Source organism: Sphaerodactylus townsendi, linkage group LG07 (genome assembly GCF_021028975.2).
Source record: "Sphaerodactylus townsendi isolate TG3544 linkage group LG07, MPM_Stown_v2.3, whole genome shotgun sequence".
NCBI lineage: Eukaryota > Metazoa > Chordata > Lepidosauria > Squamata > Sphaerodactylidae > Sphaerodactylus > Sphaerodactylus townsendi.
In genome coordinates, this window is record NC_059431.1 from 68513113 (window position 1) to 68530383 (window position 17271).

Here is a 17271-nt window from a genome sequence, read left to right on the forward strand (position 1 = left end):
TTATTGTGGTTTTTAAAAATGAGGTTAGAGTGCAGCATTCTTTAAGCAGTGCATTGAAAAGGATTTGTTATTGTTGTATGAAGGAAAGCATTTCTTATCTCTTTTGAATGTTGTAAATCCAAGCTTAGATTTTGTGGTACCATGAAAGTAGAAGAGGCAGTCTTTTCTACACCATTATCAGTTTTTCTGCCATTGCTTGACCATAGAGAAATTACAATGTTGTTCAAGAAAACTTTTTAAAATATAGGTTCTGCATCATGCCAGATATAGCTGCATATGTTCCATAGGTGTAATGCCTTCATAGCTGAATATGTATTGTTCTTTATCTTCATAAATCTGAGCTCTAATGCCATATCATAAGCAGTTATTGAAACTCCTCCGTGTTTCTAAAGTAGTGTGTAAAGTTAAAGCAATAAAGGGTACTATTTTCCAGCAGCATCCGTGCACGTCATCCTTTCATGGGCATCATGAGTTTATTGGATATTATCCTAATTTTCCCTTTATCTCTCCCCCCTCCCATTCTTGTAGCCTGATCTAACATGACATCAATAATTCATTGATAAATAATTCTTTGGTTGAGGAAGGGTGGGGTGCAGATTTAAATAAAGTCAAGGTAAAGATCAGGCTTGCAGATATACAGGACATGGTCTAAAACAGCCATAGCCTGGCTCCTTTTTATACCTTTTCATCATTTACTTCATATATCAGGTCAAACCAGATGCAGTGCAGGGAGTACATGAATATACTTTTCCAGTATTGATTCAAATTTAGCTCTTTAAAAGAAAATTGTAGCCCTGCTATTGTCTTGTAAATAATGACCACATTTTTTTGATGTTTCATGCAAGTTTGTAATAGCAGATCCTGGTGAAGAAATGTTTGGACAGTAGGATGTTTCATACTACAGAGCTAGGATTGTCACGTGAAGTGAAGTATTGAATTCAAGAGCATTGAACACATGGGATCTTATCTCTTCTGAACTTCAGCCAATATCCATAGTGGTAGAAAGCATGTCACAGCATATTGCAGATGGAATAGTATGCAAAGAACTTGTACTGAGGATCTAGAGTTACTCAGCATACAAAAAAGCAAATGAAACCAGAAAAAATTATCTTGTCAGCAACAAGATATGTTTCTTGGTTTCCTGTGACTCTGTTAGGTGTTAACCAATTCAGCTGATGGGTTTGACGGCAATATTCAGAATCGGTAGACTTTTGTAAGGTGGTTGGGTGGTCTGTTTTTAAATGTAGATTTTTCACATTTGCAGTCCTTTATCTTCTCTCAGTCTCATTCATATTGTTTAACGGAAAATTATCTGTCTTAGTTTCCACAGCCAACTGTGCCAAGATACAACAGTTTTCTTTTTACTGATGTGATGTCGATTTCTGTTCAGCTAGATCAGGGGTAGGGAACCTGCGGCTCTCCAGATGTTCAGGAACTGCAATTCCCATCAGCCTCTGTCAGCATGGCCAATTGGCCATGCTGGTAAGAAACTGATGGGGAATTGTAATTCTGAGCATCTGGAAAAGCACACAGGATTCTGAAAATAGATAGAAAACCCCTAACAGATTGGGGAAGGGGGGGGCTTAAACAGCAAATTGCTTTGACCTTCCTCCTAACTTTGTTCATTTTTTGGTGACATTGTAAGATAATAATCAAAACGTCTTTGGATTTGGAGGTTGAATATCTGTAAAATAACCCAGCTGCTTAGAGAGAATAAATGGTTTCCTGGTAGAGTGAAAACCCAACTTGTAGCCTTGCATATCACTTCTTGTTTCGGAACTTCTTTGGTTTCAAGCAATTGTGTACATTCTTCAACACCATCAAGCTGTTGCTTGAGTTGGGTCACATGATTTTAAAGAAGAAGTGCTAATGTTTTAAAATTGAGAGTTTTTCTCTGGAATTTTCACTGTGTTTGTTTCTGTTGCTCTATAAGTATTGCCAGTGTAGAAGGCTGATTCTCAGATTAAGTATTCTTCTTAGTGATATTTTTAACTTGCTACATTTTTTACTTGTTTATCAACCAGACTTTCTTGAGTACCTATAAATTGAAATTTTTCCTTTGGAATTCTTTAACGACAGATTAGATTCTACATCTGCAGATCTACAACATTCCTAAAATGAATGTAGACAACTGAATTCACTTTTGAATAATAGCCACATGGTACTGGGACATATTATCAAAAATGATAGTTTATATTGTGCTTTTGCCAAAGAACTGAAGATTAACAAAACAAAAAGAAACATGTGATCTTTGTTGCTTATCCTGTCTAACAGAATTCACTCTAGAAACAATTAGAATGTCTCCAGCAGTTTTACAGAACTGTGTATACTTACCTTAGGACTGGATTTTGTTCTTGGCCCATAGGAAAATTATCAGCAGCATTCAGAGAAAAGTCATACAGTCTTGCACCAGCATTTCGAAGTATCAGTTAACAATATCATCAGTGTCTATCCCTATCAGTTTAGTATATTAGTAAGTATTGCCTGTTAATGTAATTTAGAGACTCTTCAGATAATATGACTCTATTCAGTGATTTATGTAGTACTATCAGTAAAGCATGTTGTGCTAAACAATACAACAGACTCTAGGCAGCTGTTGGTGGTAGGTGCAGCAGTGAGGCAGGATCTGTTTAAATCAATAGAGAACGTTGTAAGATTTCTTTGTATACAATGTGTTTTGCAAAGATTGTCTCAGAACTGTGAAGTAAGTTGCCTTGTTCTGGTCCATGGACAATTTGCATTTTTACATTAGCAAAGGGATGGACTCTTGACAAGCAACATAAAGTTGTCCATGGCTGAAAAGTGGTTTTTTTAGGTAGATAACAACCTTTTGCAGTGTTTGACCTTGAGATTTATTAGTGGTATGATGGAAAGTTTTCAGGAAAGTATAATGGCAGACTGTCCACCCTTATAAGCAGCCATTTTTTTGCCAGGGGAGCTGGTTTCTCTGATCTGGAGATCAGTTGTAATATCCGATGTCCAGGTCTCACCTGGAGATTGGCAATCTGTTTTAGTAATTGAAGAAACAGCTCCTTCTTTGCCCAACAATTTGTCTAAGAACAGCCAAGCCTCATGAAAAATCAAGTCCATTCATCTTTGTTCAACAGTTTACCCAAGAGCAACCAAGCCACATGAAGAAACAACTCCAGCAGCAACCAAGCCACATGAAGTAACAAGTCCATGTTTGCCCAATAATTTGGCTCAGAACAGCCAAGCCACAGCACGTTTTGTAGAGGGGTGTAAGGACACCTCAGGAAGGTGTAATGACAGCCAGTCCACCCTCATTAGCAGCCATTTTCTCCAGGGAAGCTGGTTTCTCTGGTCTGGAAATCAGTTGTAACATCAGATTTCCAGGCCCCACTTGGAGGTTGGCAACCTGTTGATGCAAGGATTTTTTGTTAGTAAATGACGAAACAGCTCTATCTTTCCCCAACAATTTACCCAAGAACACACTATCCACATGAAAGAAAGAACTCCATCCATCTTTGATCAGCAATTTAGACAAGAACAACCAAGCCACAGGAAGAAAGAGGAGTAATGGTGGATAGTATGGATACCATCTGACTATGCCTACAATTCATATTGTAACTGGGTTTAATGCCATTACAGACCTTAATTATACTTGTCATGAGCACACAAACATTTACTTCCCTCAGGAGGTGCCTAGAATGAATGGGATAATCATTTTCCCGAGTCACCATGCAAACATTAATACATCTCTTCCTCAGTGGTCATTTGTTTAGTGATGCACAGAGTCCCATTTGTCTTGGTAAAATATGTGTGCTTAGTGGGAGAAATAGAGCAGGTCCTTGAAACTCATTTGCTATCTTACTCTCAACTTAAACTGCATTCTCTATATTTCTTTTCCCCCAGCTCCTTAAGCTTTCTTTATGCCTATCATAAAGTCTTAGCAAGCAAAATTTAAGTCAGCGGAGGGATGAGTAAGGAGGAAAATACAGTTCCTGAATACCATTAGAATGGAGCTGTAGTTAGATAGCAGTCAGGTGGAAGATGGCATGTCAGGCCTCCTGCTCCACTCATCATCTTCAGCTACACAATACCCTGCTCTCCTTGGATGGTCTACAGGGAATGTCAAATAGCAACATATACCTTCGACAGGGCCCCATGATTCCAGCACAGACTTCCATTATTTAATTTCAGTTAACATATGCAGCAGGAACAGCTTCCAGTAAAATATTTAGTGTTTTTTTTCTCCTGTTATTTTGTTCAATTAGTAAGTAGGGGGCACAGATGTTAAGTACCAAAAGCCCTGATTTAAAAAATGCTCTCAGATTCAATCTTTCTACCCTGACTGCCGGATGTGACTCATTACATAAGATCATAAGCCCCACCACTTTTGTTGGATGTTCACAGGTGTGTGTGTAAGAGACCCTTATCCACCTTTCTGATGACTGCGTCATAGGGAAAGGAAAGGAGACTGGAGGAGCCTTTCATGTTCCTAGCAACACTAGCAGGCTGACTCAGTGAATAGACTGGAAACTGCCTGCATATCAGTGAAGTGAAGCTAGTGTAGACCAGCCTAGTAGTATGGATAGAAGACTGTTGGACATCACATGTAAGAGTAGGATCTATATATTCATTCATTGATATTCTGCTTTTCTCCCCAATGGAGACCAAATTGGCTTAGAATAGAAAAATAAAGTGAGGTTAATCATTCTGTCAGCTTAACCTACCCCATAAGATGTTGTTGTGAAGATAAAATGGAGGAAAGAAGAATAATGTAAGCTGGCTTGGGTCCACTTTTGGGAGAAACACAGGCTATAAGATCCCTAAATACCTTTCAGGATTGATAAAGACTGCTTTACAAAAATATGTGAATTGTTTGGGTCATTATGTCTGTGTTATATAAATGTGATTGTAATTATTAATTTTACTCTATCTCCATGTCTTACTCCAGAATATGAGTTGTGGATAAATGGCTTGAGTCAGAATTCAGAGTAGACAAATAGCTAGTGGGAGGTTTATCAGCTTATAATTGGTTGGGCATTTAAAAGATGCTTAAATTTTTCTTTTTTCTTTTTTGTACTGAAGCCATTTAATACTTACATGTGTGAAATAAGGAATACTCTCCTTAAGCAGCTACATTTGAATCCAGTAGTACGTTAGTATGAGTCAGGAGTCAGATCTCCCTCTGTCAGACTTTTGAATCTCCAAAGTTCATACCGCGAAGATGTTGTTGGTTTCTAACATGCTACTGGACTCTATTCTGCTGCAGACCAACACAGCTACCCTATACTATTTTTCATGAGAAGTGGTAGTATGGAAAATTATAGAACTTTCTAAGATTTGTTACATCTGCTTTCTCCTTCAAAGCAATTAGAACCTTAAATATATGACCTTGTGATATATTTTTGCAACAACTTTCTTTAAACATTGATAATTTTTGTTGTATAATTTTTGTTGTATTTTTGTTGTATATTTTTGTTGTATAATTGAACTAAGACAATCAGAGACTTCCCATTGTCCTTCTTTCACACTTCAGAAGTCTTTTCCTAGTCCTTCAGAGAAGCAGCACAAAGGCCCCTTCCGCACATGCAGAATAATGCACTTTCAATCCACTCTCAGTGCACTTTGCATCTGTGCGGAATAGCAAAATCCACTTGCAAACTTGTGAAAGTGGATTGAAAGTGCATTATTCTGCGGAAGGGGCCTTACAGAGGCTAACAGTAACTATAGGTTGTGGTGCGTTGACAGATTACTGTGGAAGGTTCAGAAAGTTCTCGGAGAAGTTGTCAAAGGCTTTCACGGCCGGATTCAACTGGCTCTGGTGTGTTTTCCAGGTTGTGTGGCTGTGGTCTGGTGGATCTTGTTCCTAACGTTTCACCCACCAGAACCACTCGGAGAAGTTGTTAGAACTCTTGATAGAGGATTTCATGGAGAAGGCAGTGTTGTTAGAAACCATGATAGCCAACTTCAGGGAAAAGACCACAGTGTGAGCTTGAGGGCAGGTCTTAACTGACCTTTCCAAAATCATTTTTTCAATGTAAAAAAAAACCCTGTTAAGACTCAGCTGCTAAAACAGCCATTCGTTTCCTTGATACAATCAGTTCTTTCTATCAAGGATCAAAAGGGGATTCTGAAGCCTTGACTGTGTCCTCACATATTCTGTATGTGTGTGGTTGTTTATCAATCATACGTCAGCATATCCCTTTCCTGAAAGACTGAGGCAACAGTTAGCCTTTCAAATGGCCATCATGAAACAATTCTTAAATAGTCATTTTACTCTTCAGCAGAACCCTGAATAAAAATGAGATGTCGTGACAAACAGGGTGCCTAATGGAAATCATTTTATTGATTTTTTTCTTTTTCTAAACTTTCTTGTTTTAATGCATCAGGCCGGGTCATGTAATCTCTCCTTTGTTTGGCATCTAGGCTGCTGTGGTGGTGGTATTCAATTTTGCCATGGTCCTGTTAATTTTTCCTGCTATTTTGAGTATGGATCTATATCGTCGTGAGGATCGGAGACTGGATATATTCTGCTGCTTTTCAAGGTAAGTTTTGTTGGATTATTTCTTGGAACAAGTCACCTTAAATTATAACATAACTGAGAGAACCAAATGGAGAAGAATGAGGAAAACACTCCTCACATAAATTAAAAAAAGAACAGGAAAGATGCTATTTAGTGTCATTCCGTTGAAAGTGCATTTGGCCATGGACTTCTCTGTCTCATCTTATGGTAGAATCATTGGACCATTGAGTCAGTAGCCCTGCTCCAAATTTCTCACAGACATTTACTGTTACTTGTGACTGGATCTACAGTCAAACTTTATTACAAATAAGTTCTGTGGATTTCTGAATGGTTTGGGGAATGTAGTGATGCATGAATTGCCATATGGTTGGGGGTTGCAGAGGACCAGCCATCGACAAGGTTATAGTTGTCATTTGGGAAATTTTAAAAACTGCCAGTGAACAACAAGTGGTTGTGCCATTCTGTTCAGACTGTGATCAGCACATGAGTTGTTTTTGCATGCCTTTTGTATGAATGGATTCCATTGCCAATATTTGTCTGACTGCAACAATAATAAGGCTGTGTCTTCTCTGTTTCCTCCCATACTCTGCAAACTTGATTTGATTAACTGACGAAAAATTTGAATGCACATAAAACTTTGTTCCAAATTAAATATTCAAATGAAATGGAAAGATACATGTGCTTGGAACTGGGCAAATGCCAGATGCTCAGTAAAATATACTGTTGCATTGGTGCAGTAATCCTTGCACCACATTTATTGCATGGAGAAATCAATTCAAATGAATTTTCTTTTCAGTACTATGCAAGGCTAGCAAATTAGTTTTCTCAGCTTCCTGTATAGTTACAGGTATCAAATCTACATCTGTATCACATCAGGACTTGAGTCCAATTGCACTTAAGGCTCCTTCTGCACACGCAGAATAATGCATTTTCAATCCACTTTCACAACTGTTTGCAAGTGGATTTTGCTATTCCGCACAGCTTCAAAAAGCATTGAAAGCAGTTTGAAAGTGCATTATTCTGTATTTGCGGACGGGGCCATAGAGACCAACAAAATTTTGGGGACATAAATTTTTGAGAATCAAAGTTCCCTTCATCAGAGTACAAACTTTTTTTTACATAGAAGTAGAATTATGTGGGAAATTATTTTATCTGAAGAAGTTAAAGCATGCCATCTTTTAAAGTGGAAACTTTCATAATGCTGATGGATCTTGAAGTGTTGGTTTTAAAGTTATGTTTATTACTATTATAAAAATATTTGTAATCCCAAATTTCTGAAAAGAATATGTTAAAATGGCCTTTCATTCTAGTGAAGACTTTTGTTATACTTAAAATTAAGAGAAAGCACTGGGCTGCTAAAGGTGGGGCTCCTGAGGTGAGTCATTCAGTCTTTAGTTCAGTCTCTGGAACCAGCAGAAAGGAGCAGCAGTGGACAAGGCAACTGGCCAGGAAGAGCAGAGTGACCTGCTGGTGTTCATTTTGGAGGGGTTTTCTCAAAGCCACATCTTTTAAAACAGTGTATTTTTTTTAACAGGGTTTGCAGGGTTTTCTCTTTTCTCCTTGTAAAAGGTTGCCAAGAGCTGAGACTGCTGGAGGTGGGGGGGCTTAACAGGGGATTTAACAGAGGGTTGCACTCTTTGTCCTGGGCTTGCTAAAAGGTGCAGGAGGGCTCCTGAGGTGCTGTTAAACAGTCTTTAGTTCAGTCTCTGGAACCAGCGAAAGGAGCAGCAGTGGACAAGGCAACTTGTAGGAGTAGCAGAGTGACCTACTGGTGTTCATTTTTGGAGGGAGCTTTTTCTCAAAGCCACATCTTTTAAAACAGTGTATTTTTTTAACAGAGGGGTTTTGCAGGGGAACTCTCTTTTCTCCCCTTGGAAAAGGTTACTGCTAAGAGCTGAGACACTACTGGAGGTGGGAAGCTTAACAAGGGGGGTTAACAGAGGTTACTCTTTGTCCTAGAACACTAAGGGTGGGGCTCCTGAGGGTGAGTCATTCAGTCTCTTTAGTTCAGTCTCTGGAGAACCAGCAGTGGTGCCCTAGCTGTATTGTAATTTCTTCTTTTAAAAGACAGTGATAGAACAGTGGCAGGACATTTAGAGAATGGTAGGCTATGAATAGCTGAAAGAGACTTTATTATTTGAAGTTTGTGCAAACAGTGCAGGAAACTGGCTGGGGATTAGGAACTTTGAGGCAATGGAAGTGTGCATGGCTATCACTGGGCAGAGTGGTGCTTTATTAATAATGCATTTAGGAAGTAGTTATGAGCCCAGGTGGGACATAGGAGGCTGGGAGAGGCAGCAAACAGACTTAGGGACATGGTGCATGGGTGGGCATGCTGGTGTGCAGGAATGAGGAAGTCTGGTGACAGAGAGATTGCCAGTCACGGTGAGGAAAGATGTTCCCTTAGATGGGACCCCTTCCTTGGATTGGTGGTCAGAATATCCTCTCGCACTGAGGATACCCCTACGAGAGTGGGGGGGCTCCTTGTAGTGGAATTCGATCATCAGAATATAGAAGTGGGTTTGTGACAGGCGTGATGGCCGCATGGTGACTTGCCTGCCTACAGTGCGAGAAAGGTTCAGGATGTCACGCTCACGTCTAGATGAGCTGTTAGACAGTGCTGGGGTGGAGTCAGCAGTTGTAGTCCACATTAGGTACCAAGCATTGGGAAATATGGCAGGGGAGGTTCTGGAAGCTAAATTTAGGCTGCTAAAGGTTAAAATCCAGGACCCCCAATTTTAGCATTCTCTAGTACTACCTGTTCCACCTTAGGCGAGCTAGGCAATGTGGAGATACAGGGTCTCAATGCATTGGATGAGAGAAGGTGGTGCAAGGCAGAGGGTTCAGATTTGTGTCAGGAACTGGGGAACCTTTTGGGATAAGGCAGGCCTGTACACACAAAGGAACGAGGCTTCATCTTAACCAAAAGAGGAACCAGGCTGCTGCTGGCAGCTCAACATTAAAAAGGTGGCAGAACAGCTTTTTAAACTGATCCCTGGGGGGAAAGCCGACAGGAGCTGAGGAGGTGACCGGTTGAATACAAGTCCATGGGGACACAGACAGAGAAGGAGGTTTTTTAAATCAACCACATACAAGTGAAAGAGCACAGCAATGTGATAGGTGATAGTCTACAAAGGCTAGAGGGCAAAACACATAAATCCCAGGTTAGGGACAGAGACAGAGTATACAAGTGTCTCTATGCTAATAGTAAACATTAGACCTAAAATGGAGACTGGTCTACAGAGTTTTGAAGGAGGACATTGATATAGTGGGCATCACAGAACATGGTGGAATGAGGGAGAACCAGTGGGACCCTGTTCTCCCAGGTTACAGGCTCTACAGGAAGGATAGGACCTTGGGCGTGTGGGGTGGAGTGGCCCTCTACATCAAAGAGAGTAGTGTCACATAAAATAGACAATGCAGAGTTCCCCTACAGAAGCACTGTGGATGAAAGCCACCAGGGGTGAAGCATAGTTTAACATTAGAATATATTATCTCCCCTATTAAAAGCACAAGAGGGATTCTGAGATGGAAAAAAAAAAAAAATTAGAGAGAGGCCAACAAAGCAAAATGTAAATTGGTAATGGGGCGATTTTAACTATCCCCATATAAACTGGAAAAATGCATGTTCAGGTCATAGTAAGGAGAGGCATTCCTGGATATGCCTAAGCTGTGGCAGAGCAGATGGTTGTAAGAACCAACCAGGAGATGTGATCCTAGATCTCTAATTCTATGTGGGACCCAGGACAGATGCTTGGGGAGAAGTCAGTGTTGTTGAGCAGGTAGGGAACAGCGACCACAATGCTGTCAGATTCAGTATCTCACATCTGACAAGTGACACTTCTAAATATAGTTACATTTAGAAAGGGAAATTTCTCAGATAGAGGATAGTCTTGGGAAGCTGAAAGGGAAAATCAAGAGAGTCAAAAATGGCCAGATGCTTGGAGTTATTTAAAAACACAGTCACAAAGAAACTCAATGGAGGTGTGGGTTAAGGAAGGCAGCCCAGTCAAAAGCCACAGTTTAACAGGGGCGTTGAAAGGAAATTGTGGGAAAAAAAAGATGTCTTTTAGAAAATGGAAGTCCAACTTAGCTGATAAAGAATACCAGAGAGGAGCACAAATGTGGTGGCAAAGAAGCAAGTTAGCTGGGGAGGCAAGGATTATGTAGGAACACGTGGAACATCAAAACCAGCAACAAACAGTTCTTCTAAAAGTACATCAAAAAGCAAGGAAAAACCAACAAAAGGTAGGCCAGTTAGATGACAAAAGGAACAAAGGGTGTTGCTAAAGATGACAGGAGATTGCAGAAAAAGCTGAATGAATTCTTTGCATCTGTCTTCACCCAAAGAGGAGGTGAGAAAATTCCTGCACCTGTGAACCAAACTCTTAGGAGAATCAGAACAAAGATAGTGGTAGACAAGGAAGAAGTTCTGGCAGCCATTGATAAACTAAATGTTACAAATCCCCTGGCCCAGATTGCATTCACCCAAGAGTTCTTAAAGGCTCAAGCATGAAATTGCTGATCTTCTCTCACTTTAATATGCAACTTATCCTTGAAATCAGGCTCCATCCCTGAAGACTGAAAGATGGCCAATGTCACACCAATCTTTAAAGAAAGGATCTAGGGGGGACCAGGAAATTACAGAGCCAAGTCAGTTTGACATCTGTTCTAGTAAGTGAAGTAGAATCTGTCATTAAAAGATAAAAATTATAAAACATGTAGAAAAGCAAGACCTGCTGAGAGAAAAGTCCAGCATGGCTTTGCAGAACAAAATCCTGGCTACAAACTTACTAGAGTTCTTTGAGGATGTAAACAGGCATGTGGATAAGGGGAACCAGTGGACATTGTCTACTTGGATTTCCAAAAGGCTTTTGACAAAGTTCCCTCACCAGAGACTATTGAAAACTCAGCAATGAAAGGAATAAGAGAGTCCTCTATGGATTAAAAGCTGGTTGAGAAACAGGAAGCAAGAGTGGGTGTAAATGGGAAATTCTCACAATGGAGATGTAGGGAGTGGTGTCCCCAAGGATCCATTATTGGGACCAGTATATTTAACTATTCATAAATGACCTGGAAGTAGGGGTGGGTAGTGGTATGGATTTGCAGATGATACCAAATTATGTAGGGTGGTGAGAACCATAAAAAAAAGTTGAGGAGCTCCAAAGGACCTTGATAAATTAGGTGAGTGGGCTAAGAAATGGCAAATGCAGTTCAATGTAGCAAAATGCAAAGTGATGCACATAGGAACCAAAAAATCCAAGCTTCACATACACGCTACAGGGTCAGTGCTATCAGTCACAGTCCAGAAGGGATTTAGGCGTCTTAGTTCTGATAGTTCCATGGGAATGTCAACTCAATGTATAGCAACTGTGAAAAAGGCAAACTCTATGCTGGGGATAGTGCAGGAAAGAATTGAGAGAATAAAACTGCAAAGATTGTCATGCCCTTATATAAAGCTGTGAATGTGACACTTACTTGGAGTACTGTGTTCAGTTCTGAGTAGCCACATCAAAAGGATATTGAAGAGATAGAAAAAAGTGCAGAGAAAGAGCTGACGAGGGATGATTGAGGGACTGGAGCACCTTCCTTATGAGGAAAGGCTGCAGCGTTTGGGACTCTTTAGTTTGGAGAGGAGACGTCTGAGGGGGGGATGAAATTGAAGTCTATAAAATTGCATGGGGGTAGAAAATGTTGACAGAGAGAAATTTTCTCTCTTTCTCACAATATACTAGAACAGGGCATTCATTAAGCAGGGGAAGAATTAGAACTAATAAAAGGAAACACTTCTTCACGCAACGTGTGATTGGTGTTTGGAATATGCTACCACAGGAGGTGGTGATGGCCACTAACCTGGATAGCTTTAAAAGGGGCTTGGACAGATTTATGGAGGAGAAATTCGGTTATGGCTACCAATCTTGATCCTCTTTGATCTGAGATTGCAAATGCCTTAACAGTCCAGGTGCTGGGGCAACAGCCACAGGCATTGCTTTCACATCCTACATGTGAACTCCAAAAGGCACCCTGGTGTAGGGCCTCTTGAGTAGAGAGCTGGACTAGATGGACTCTGGTCTGATCCAGCTGGCTTGTTCTTATGTTCTTATGTTCTTATGTTCTTATGTTCTTATGGTTTCCTTCAGGACATTCTCTAATTGAGATTTTGCAACATGTGAATGTATTTAGATGTAATTGTTGGAAAGCCAGGCAGTTAATTGACTACCAAGAACCAAGATAAACCCTTGAACTTCGACAGCGGAGACTCCCGTGCAATAGGATTTTAAATTTGAACTTTTCCAGTATTTAGTCTAGAAAGGGAGTTTTATTTTGTTACTGTGTATTGTGCTGTATTTGGGAATGGAAATTACGAGAGGCTTGAATTAAACAGCAGTAAAGGAGTGGAGCGGGCCGGAGCAATTAAGAACAGGACTGACGGCATGAGGGTACCCTGGCTTCCCCTGAGTCCTGTGTGTTTTAGCTCCTCGCCCTTCATCTCTGCGGTGTCTCCCTCCCCCCACCATGTCCAATTTTCTTCTGTCTGGTGGGCTGGTGATTCAGGCGGTGCGTTCTGAAAGCTTGGCAGTATTGAAGTCCGGTGGCAGTGAGCCCTCCCATTTTCCAACTTGGTTCCTGCGGGCAACCGGGAGACCAGCTGACCAAAATAAATTCGTGAAGTGCCCAGGTGAAACAGGCGACTTCCGGTGGCAACAACATCCCGAGGGTTGGTAGCAGGAACCCCATCTAGCCCCGGCCGGGGACTTAAAACGTCGTGCCAGGAGCCGTGCACCGCCCAGCAGGAGGCGGGCGCAATGTCAGCATCCTTTCTGGGAGGCTACATAACCGCCCGGTTTTAGGCGACTCAGGCTAACTGGAGGCAGCGCCTACCAGCGCCGAACGATTGGGAGGCTTGGCCCAAGAGTGTGCCTGGAGTTTGGCGCTTTGAAGACAGCGTATCCCATCACCTTGAGCACAGCACTTGTGGGGTGTACTGGAACTAAGAGACAAAGATGTGATTGACCGAAGAGGCATGGACAGTGGAGGCGGCTCACCACGGGGCTAGTGGTGCAGTCAGGGCGAAAAAGCAGTAAGCTGTTGCCCGATTGGAGCCACGACCAGGCTGGAGGTAGAGAAGGACCAAACAAACGCATTGATGGCTTCAAGAAGCGTTGTACATGCGTGGACTGATGTCTGAGTGGTTTTGCTTGGGGTGTGCAGGCCCCTGTTTGCAACGGCTTGGCTACTTCCACCTGTACCTTGTATGAGGGAGGCACAGTGGGAGAAGGTCTGCATAGAGGAACTAGCAACAGCAGTTCTTTCTGCTACCGTTGGTGCCCTCTACTGGCCCTTACTGCCCCTTGTGACTTCTCGACACCTTCCAAGCGCCTAGATTTACTGATATCTACCTACCGTCCAACTAAAGTCTCATTACATCTACGGTACCCTGTGGTGAGGGAGGCATTGAGGAGACTGTTGGAGAACCTGCTGAGGGACCATTGAAGTTCCCTCCTTAAGCCCTCCATATATTCGTAATGTTTACCTGTAACCCAGAAGTGAACTGTAGTCTTTGAGTAGTGGTTATAGGTTAAGAAAATGAGAGCTAAGTAGCATTATTCAATACATTTAGTAATGTAAGTAGTTTTAGTCCAGCCTTGCTTGTGGTAGTTTAATATTAGGTCCTAGTTAGATTAGTTTAAGAAGTTATCTCGCATCATCTGATGCACTAGCACTTTATTAGCTTAGTTAGCTTAGCTAGTATATGGCACTTTGAATTTATTAGTATTACTGTACTCTATCTGTGGTGGGTGGCTGCGGGACTAGATAGCAGAAGTGCTTCTGGATGACCCTAAGGCAGTGTCAATCCAATAGTTAAATAATTAAATAATTTATTACCTATCTATCTGTATAGAGTGTAGGAGTTAGGTTAAGTGGGTTTTTTATAAGAGGAAATTGTTAGTCTACTAGGCCTGTTGCCTATGGAGAGGCGAAGCAGCGAGGGCAGTCTTGAGAGTGGGGAGATCCCAGTAGTGTGGGGCGAAAGGGTAGATCTGCTGTGGTGGGAGAGGGCCATATATGAGAGAAAGGAGGAGAATACAATTTATGCTCGTCCCTTTCACAGCTGGCCTCCGACCTATCGAAGATCTGGAGCAGAGAGACTCAGAGTATATGCCCTAGCTTGAGCCTGTGGTGTTGATAAATGCCAGGTCCATTAATAATAAGACAGCGACACTTGAGACTTTCTCCGGTGAGGCAGCTAATGGACCTAGCCTGTACCATCACGAGACCTGGAGTGCGAAGCGAGACGAGTCGGCATGAATGCGATCCGCCCCAGGTTTAGCTCCTATGTCCACACCAGCCTCGAACACCTTGGGGCGGGGAGGGAGTGGCGATGTTCATCGAGATTCCTATTGCCTTCCAGGGCAGTCCCTGCCCCTCAAATTCAGGATTCGAGGTGTGCAGATTGGGTGGCGTGCTGGGGAGAGGTTAGCGTTCTCCTGGTGTACCCGGTTAAGCTTCAAGCGCGCAGAGAGCTGACCTGCACACGACGGCGCTACTGGAAGCGGTGGCGAGTGAAACGTTGCGATTCCCCGACTTATTGTTCTGGGGGGCTTCAGCGTCCATGTGGGCCGCCGCCTCTTGTTCCAGCGACGCTGTGGACCTGGGTGTCATCCATGGCGGCCTTTAGGACTCTCCCCTTCTAAACACCGGCGCGCCACTCTGAAGCTGGTCCACACTTTGGATCTGGTCTTTGGGGCAGGTGGAATGGTGGTAAATACCTCTGTTAGCAGAGTGCCGAAAGGGTCCGACCATTTTGCCCTGAAGGTTAGGTGGACCATGCGTCCCAACCCACCTGTGTCTGGCGACTGGACTTATTTTGTACATCGCGCGAAGACTTATGGAACCGGACAGGTTCCTGAATTGATATCTGCGCGGACCCTGAGCCTCCTGGCACCCTCCGATGAGCAGGTGTCAGACTGGAATTCCAGGCTGGCCCGGCGCCATCGAGAAATTGCTCCCCAGAAGCCCTCTAAGCCCCGGTTCCGCAACCGAGCTCCTTGGTATGCCGGCGGAGCATGTGAAGCCAATAAACGGGAACTCAGGCTGGTACCGGCGGTGTGGAGGAAGTCTCACGCAGCCGAAGTGGTAGCGAACAACTTATGGGGCGTTTGCGAAGCCTATGAGTTTAGCGGCTGAGGAGGCGAAAAGAATGCCCATTTCTCGTCCCTCCCTGCGCATCCTGCTAACTCTCGCCCGGCGCACATTGGTATTCGGATTGTTCGATCCTCACCTCTTTGGTGGAGAGGTCTACAAATTCACTCAATTGGCAATTGGCTGTGAGGCATTCAAGAGCTTCTTTACCCATGACCGTCGGCACGTCTAGCGCGGGACCTTCCGACCACAATTGATACAGTAAGGGAATTTCGAAGGCTCCTTAAGCGTCTTTGGGTCCAAACTTGGACCCGGTTTCCCTACTCTCACCCGAGTCCTGATGTTGACAGGGCCCTAAGCTGCTGTTAGACCTACTACCTGTCCTCTGGATCCGTGCCCCTCTGGCTGATAAAGAAGCTTGCGGGGAGGGAGTTCGACCCACCTGTTGAATATAGTCAACTGCTCCCTTGAGGCAAGAGGTGTTTCGGGTGGGTTAGAGAGGAGGCCAGTGGTCATACTCTTAAAAGACCATCTTTAGATCCTGGCCGATCTGGCCAATTACCGTCCACGTTTGAACTTGTCGTTCCTGCAGGAAGGTAGTGAGAGAAGTGATGTTGGAGCAGCTTCAGGGTTTTCCTGGAGGGACATCGGTGCTTTCGATCCCTTCCAGTCAGTTTCCGTGCTGGGCATGGAATGCGAACCCGTCCTCATCGCCATATCCACGGATATGCTCGCATGCAGCTAAGACCAAAGGCCCGGATTGGCTGCTTGTGTTACTTAGGCTAAATGCAGCGTTTGATGTCGTCGACCATGACCTTTTGATCCACCGCCCTGGCAGCCTCTGGAGTCGCGGGGTGCAGATCCTTCAATGGATTGCCTACGTTTCTACTCCGGGGGGTCGGGGTCAGCAGATGTATTAAGTGCTTGAGGGGCGAGGGCTCTGAAAGGAACTCCCCATAGCTGTGGGGTTCCCCAGGGACGCCTTACTTTCCCGGCTCTTGTTAATATCTACATGCGACCCTTGCTCAGCTGAATTATGGGAGCTTTAGGCACAGTCTGATCATCACCAATATCTGGATGACGCAACGCTCATTCTGTTGATGGAGAGGGCGGAACTCAGCCCCTCGCGACTCTACAACATTGTTTAGGAGTCGGTTGCTGGATTTGGATTTGAGGCAAGAGTAAGAGTTAAAACTGAAATCCAACAAAAACTGGTCCTCTGGCTGGGCCGGGGAAGAGCCGAGGATTTCCAGCCGCCTATGATAGAAGGGGTCACTCTGGCCCGACATCCCACTGGCACGCAGCCTGCAGTCCGCCCTGGACTCTGCCTTGACAATGGAGAACCAGGTGGCCCATGTAACAGAGTTCGTTTTTCCTCTTTCCGCCAGGCGGAGGTTCGGTTGGCCCCTATCTCTCCCGGCCCGACCATGGCCACGTGATCCATCACGGCGGTCACACAGAGGCTAGGTGCTGCTTGGCAACTTCGCTTCTGTGGGCCTTCCCCTGCGCGGCTGATCCGGGCTGGAAAGCTGGTCCAGGAGAATGCAGCGTTGCGGCTTCTGGCAGGTGGTGATTATTCAGATCATATCACCCACTGTGCTATGCCGTCTGCACTGGCTCCCAGTGGAGTTCGGATC

At 43.5% G+C, this 17271-nt stretch overlaps 1 protein-coding gene across 5 annotated transcripts in view; it reads left to right on the forward strand.

The window, feature by feature from the left end:
* PTCH1 (patched 1) overlaps window positions 1-17271 on the forward strand; it is a 130088-nt gene that overhangs the window by 75480 nt on the left and 37337 nt on the right. For all 5 annotated transcript variants that reach the window (XR_007245012.1, XM_048502936.1, XM_048502934.1 and 2 more), the window contains one exon: window positions 6394-6512. Coding sequence is in view for 4 of the 5 variants with exons in the window: in XM_048502936.1 (XP_048358893.1) it covers window positions 6394-6512 (119 nt within the window). In the remaining variant the exon portion in view is untranslated. The remainder of the gene's footprint in view (window positions 1-6393; window positions 6513-17271) is intronic.